This window comes from Eucyclogobius newberryi, unplaced genomic scaffold, assembly GCF_026437365.1.
Source record: "Eucyclogobius newberryi isolate DKJ021-1_F unplaced genomic scaffold, fEucNew1.0.hap1 SCAF_2, whole genome shotgun sequence".
Taxonomy (NCBI): domain Eukaryota; kingdom Metazoa; phylum Chordata; class Actinopteri; order Gobiiformes; family Gobiidae; genus Eucyclogobius; species Eucyclogobius newberryi.
The window spans coordinates 3,233,737-3,239,363 of record NW_027315834.1 but is presented as its reverse complement, the minus strand read 5'-3'; the positions used below and the strand labels follow the sequence as shown (position 1 = coordinate 3,239,363).

The 5,627-nt window shown below is 49.9% G+C and overlaps 1 protein-coding gene across 2 annotated transcripts in view; it reads right to left on the bottom strand.

Moving 5' to 3' along the window:
* Positions 1-3,743: 3,743 nt before the first annotated feature.
* recql (RecQ helicase-like) overlaps positions 3,744-5,627 on the bottom strand; it is a 27,398-nt gene continuing 25,514 nt past the window's right edge. For both annotated transcript variants that reach the window (XM_072454428.1, XM_072454426.1), the window contains exons 13-14: positions 4,831-4,954; positions 3,744-3,858 (exon numbers count right to left, since the gene is read on the bottom strand). In XM_072454428.1, the coding sequence (XP_072310529.1) occupies positions 3,836-3,858; positions 4,831-4,954 (147 nt within the window). In that variant the 3' untranslated portion in view covers positions 3,744-3,835. The remainder of the gene's footprint in view (positions 3,859-4,830; positions 4,955-5,627) is intronic.

The window sequence follows — 5,627 nt, the reverse complement described above, 5'->3', positions numbered from 1 at the left end:
GAGCACAACACAATGTCATACAATAAACACGTGTCGCTCACAACAGGCGCAGCGCACGCGCTCCCGTGGCCCGGTCACAAATGAACCCGTTATAAATATTTTCAGTTGTCTATGACAAATAAATATTCTTTTATGAATGTTTAAAAGTCACATTTGGAGAGGGCTCTCGAGAGCCATTTTCCTCGCTCGGCACGCTCCAGTAAGATAACTGAGGCGTCTTTCAATTTTCTTTCACGGAATCTTCACGATAGCGCTCAACAGCAAATCCATCCTCGTTTACAGCTCAATGTTTGCGTTTTCCAGCCTCTGGATACATTTTTACAAAGTCCCTCGCCGGGACGATTCCCCTTTAGCTCGGGCCTAATAAGACTGAACAGGTCCAGATGAGTCAAGTACCAGTGAATCTCTTTCTACAACGTATCGCTCCAAGACGAAAGAGGAATTACACAGATATTCCACAGAACGGCATTAAAAGACATAAACGTGTGTCATAGAGCGGCTTTAGGTCATGGTACACTTTATTGTCCCTGTGGGGCATGTTTTGCTGGTACAGTCTCGTCTTCTACAGGAGACAAAACATAAACCTCGGCTCAAATATGGTGGCATATTTTTGCTGAATAAAACAGAATTAAAAGTAGGATAATAAATGAGTATAAAGAAGCTAAACAAAAATGAAATTAAAGGGACAAGTGGAGTCAGCTCCTCTGTTACTGTTACACATACACTTTCTGTTTGACTACATTTATTCATGATTTAGTCAACTAAAACTAGACTAAAAGACCAGACTGAATATTGGCATAAGTTAAAAGACAAAGCGTGTGACTTCAAAGTGCATTACTTTTATTCTTTTCAGCACAATATTACCCATGAATTATAAAAATACACTTATTTCTTTAAAGGGAGGCTCAAAACAACTGTCACATCTTCCAAACATTAAGCCGTCAATGGCAAATGAAGAAATAAATATTTCAAATAAAACACTTTGAGCTGAACATCAGTCAAGACAAATGTGTCAGAGGATGAAACAGCGCCCCCACAGGCTGAAAGGAGCGCCCACATGTGTGTGTGGACAGCACCGTGTCGCTGTGCCAACATTAAAGGTGCACTGTGCCAACATTAAAGGTGCACTGTGCCAACATTAAAGGTGCACTGTGTCAACATTAAAGGTGCACTGTGCCAACATTAAAGGTGCACTGTGCCAACATTAAAGGTGCACTGTGTCAACATTAAAGGTGCACTGTGCCAACATTAAAGGTGCACTGTGCCAACATTAAAGGTGCACTGTGTCAACATTAAAGGTGCACTGTGCCAACATTAAAGGTGCACTGTGTCAACATTAAAGGTGCACTGTGCCAACATTAAAGGTGCACTGTGCCAACATTAAAGGTGCACTGTGCCAACATTAAAGGTGCACTGTGCCAACATTAAAGGTGCACTGTGCCAACATTAAAGGTGCACTGTGCCAACATTAAAGGTGCACTATGCATTTGCTGCTGCTCTGCCAATGGATCTGTTTCCATGGCGATGTTATTGCATTACCAGGAGTATTTCACAGTATGGCATTAAACTTGTCACTCTTCAAGGAGACAAGCAGGTGGCACCAGGCTAGGTTACAGGTCAGGTCTGTGGAGAGGCGAGCCTGCTAACAGTAAGAAGGTTTTGTTTTTCCTACCAATAAAACCATCTGTAATTTAAAAAATGCAATATATTTAAGAAGTAGTTCCTGCCATACAGAGGAACAGTCCAGGCAAAGCAATCCATGGAGACGGGCCGGTGGAAGGCCCACCAGAAAGGTTACATAGTGCACCTTTAAAACTACCATGATTATGAGGCAGAGTTAGTAACAAACGTGGACTTGGTGTGCTCGGGTGGCAGCTTGTGTTCTCACATGGCTGCCAGCAGCCTGTCTGACAGTGCAGGGCAAAAGGAGGCTCCTCAGGGGCCCAGTAAGACAGGCCAGGGCCCCTGGCTCAGAAGCCTCAGGCTCCGGCTCTGTGGTTGTCTGTGGTAGTAGTCCCGCAGGTGGCACAGCTCCTCTGTGGTGCTGAGATGATTGACAGCTGCGAGGAGAGGTAGGCGGGAGCAGAGGGCTGTGGGCGGGGCCTCTGCAGCACAGAGCTGCGTCCTGCAGCGTCCTACAGGCAGAACACATATGCAGATTAAAGCAGGAGACAAGGATAGGATTGATTTTGTTACATCTCAGATGAGCACATATTTGGATGAGTATAAAGTCTGGTGTAACGGGCTGTGGCCCCTGTGCGTGTTAGTCTGGTGTAACGGGCTGTGGCCCCTGTGCGTGTTAGTCTGGTGTAACGGGCTGTGGCCCCTGTGCGTGTTAGTCTGGTGTAACGGGCTGTGGCCCCTGTGCGTGTTAGTCTGGTGTAACGGGCTGTGGCCCCTGTGCGTGTTAGTCTGGTGTAACGGGCTGTGGCCCCTGTGCGTGTTAGTCTGGTGTAACGGGCTGTGGCCCCTGTACGTGTTAGTCTGGTGTAACGGGCTGTGGCCCCTGTACGTGTTAGTCTGGTGTAACGGGCTGTGGCCCCTGTGCGTGTTAGTCTGGTGTAACGGGCTGTGGCCCCTGTACGTGTTAGTCTGGTGTAACGGGCTGTGGCCCCTGTGCGTGTTAGTCTGGTGTAACGGGCTGTGGCCCCTGTGCGTGTTAGTCTGGTGTAACGGGCTGTGGCCCCTGTACGTGTTAGTCTGGTGTAACGGGCTGTGGCCCCTGTGCGTGTTAGTCTGGTGTAACGGGCTGTGGCCCCTGTACGTGTTAGTCTGGTGTAACGGGCTGTGGCCCCTGTACGTGTTAGTCTGGTGTAACGGGCTGTGGCCCCTGTGCGTGTTAGTCTGGTGTAACGGGCTGTGGCCCCTGTACGTGTTAGTCTGGTGTAACGGGCTGTGGCCCCTGTGCGTGTTAGTCTGGTGTAACGGGCTGTGGCCCCTGTGCGTGTTAGTCTGGTGTAACGGGCTGTGGCCCCTGTGCGTGTTAGTCTGGTGTAACGGGCTGTGGCCCCTGTGCGTGTTAGTCTGGTGTAACGGGCTGTGGCCCCTGTGCGTGTTAGTCTGGTGTAACGGGCTGTGGCCCCTGTGCGTGTTAGTCTGGTGTAACGGGCTGTGGCCCCTGTACGTGTTAGTCTGGTGTAACGGGCTGTGGCCCCTGTGCGTGTTAGTCTGGTGTAACGGGCTGTGGCCCCTGTACGTGTTAGTCTGGTGTAACGGGCTGTGGCCCCTGTACGTGTTAGTCTGGTGTAACGGGCTGTGGCCCCTGTGCGTGTTAGTCTGGTGTAACGGGCTGTGGCCCCTGTACGTGTTAGTCTGGTGTAACGGGCTGTGGCCCCTGTGCGTGTTAGTCTGGTGTAACGGGCTGTGGCCCCTGTGCGTGTTAGTCTGGTGTAACGGGCTGTGGCCCCTGTGCGTGTTAGTCTGGTGTAACGGGCTGTGGCCCCTGTGCGTGTTAGTCTGGTGTAACGGGCTGTGGCCCCTGTGCGTGTTAGTCTGGTGTAACGGGCTGTGGCCCCTGTGCGTGTTAGTCTGGTGTAACGGGCTGTGGCCCCTGTACGTGTTAGTCTGGTGTAACGGGCTCTTAGACTAACTTCAATGCTCCTCAGGGACATTCAGGGGACATGTGTTGGACATGCGTTGGACACAGCAGCTCACAATGACAATACAAGACTAGTTGCTGTGGTGCTGTGTGACAGAACTGTACTTGGGCGGCTGCGGGGGTGGGCGGAGCTCCGTGGGTGGGCGGAGCTAAGGGAGTGCCCTCTTTGCCTTCTTGCTCATTGGACCGTCTCCGGCGCTTTGGCTTGAGTGCTTTGGCTCTTTGCTCTTCTCTTTGTCAGCCCCAGGAAACGGCTTCACCTGGAGGTGAACAGTCGTTACTGCGGCTCATTGAAGATTGGATTATGAATGTAAATGAAGCGATGGAGGGTTGACTAAGACATGAGCAGATGATCCACAGGACTTATGCCAAAAAGGCCTTTACTCCTCCCCTAATTCCCCTTAAACACAGACATTTTACTTTCACTCGTATAATTGTGCATAAACCACTTTCTCTTTACTAAAAAGAAAATGGAAATGAAAGTTTAGATGCTCAAAAGTGTGTGGAGCATGAGGGGGAGGGGCCTGAGAACACAGAGCGCTCACATTTAATGGAATCAAGAATCAATAGCCACGTTTCCACCGGCTCTTCTCCCACAGAACTGAACTCACCCAAACATCATGATTTTTTAATAAATGTGTACTTTTTATTACTGTGTTATGTATTCACCTGCTGCAGATGGAAAGAAGCTAAATCTGATGCAGATCATCTTTTCTCTTAAAGATGAATGATTTTGTACATTGTCCCTGACAAATAAAGACTAAACACAATGAACCTGTGCTGTGTTTACTCTGCATATTCTCTGTTTACTGTAAAAAATGTTTTTTTATCTAAGTACTAAAATACTTTTAGTTTGTAGACATTTTTATGAGACATCCTAAAGTTTTCAAGAGTTATGTTTTACCCTTTTATCTACAACAAAATTGAATTCCTTTAGTTTTTCAGCCACTGAAATAAAGTATCAGGATCAAAAATGATATTAGAACAAACACTAATTTCAAACAAACACAGCAGCACGAGGAAGTAAGAAAAGACAAAAATAACATTGGAGGAAAGAGTTCAGCTCTAAACATTGTTCTATGATAGAACCAGTGCAGCCCCTGAAACAGTCAATCCTGAAAACATTTAGCTAAACAGATCAAATAACTCATCTGGTCACTGTCCAAACCGTGGAGTGCAGCTGCTCCAGACACAAGGCGACTAGTGAAGTGGCAAAGGGGCAGAGGACTCACCGCGGCGGCCCCTGGAGTCCTCATGTTCATGCTCAGCCTGTGGGTGGCGCTCTTGAGAAGGGGAGCTTTCCGGCCCAGTTTGAGGTAGAAATGTGTGGTGTAGGGTGTGAAGCTGAAGTCCTCCCTGCAGGAAACACCCCCAACAGCATCAATACAGGCACAGGTCGCACGGGCCGGTCACTGCGCTTATCCACCTATTGTATTTGTGTATCAGGGTAAGGGGGCGTGTATCAGATGTAGGGGGCGTGTATCAGGGGTAAGGGGGCGTGTATCAGATGTAGGGGGCGTGTATCAGGGGTAAGGGGGCGTGTATCAGATGTAGGGGGCGTGTATCAGGGGTAAGGGGGCGTGTATCAGGGGTAGGGGGCGTGTATCAGGGGTAGGGGGCGTGTTTGAGGGCGGGGGCGTGTATCAGGGGTAGGGGGCGTGTATCAGGGTAAGGGGGCGTGTATCAGATGTAGGGGGCGTGTATCAGGGTAAGGGGGCGTGTATCAGGGGTAGGGGGCGTGTATCAGGGGTAGGGGGCGTGTTTGAGGGCGGGGGCGTGTATCAGGGGTAGGGGGCGTGTATCAGGGTAAGGGGGCGTGTATCAGATGTAGGGGGCGTGTATCAGATGTAGGGGGCGTGTATCAGGGGTAGGGGGCGTGTATCAGGGGTAGGGGGCGTGTATCAGATGTAGGGGGCGTGTATCAGGGGTAAGGGGGCGTGTATCAGATGTAGGGGGCGTGTATCAGGGGTAAGGGGGCGTGTATCAGGGGTAGGGGGCGTGTATCAGGGGTAGGGGGCGTGTTTGAGGG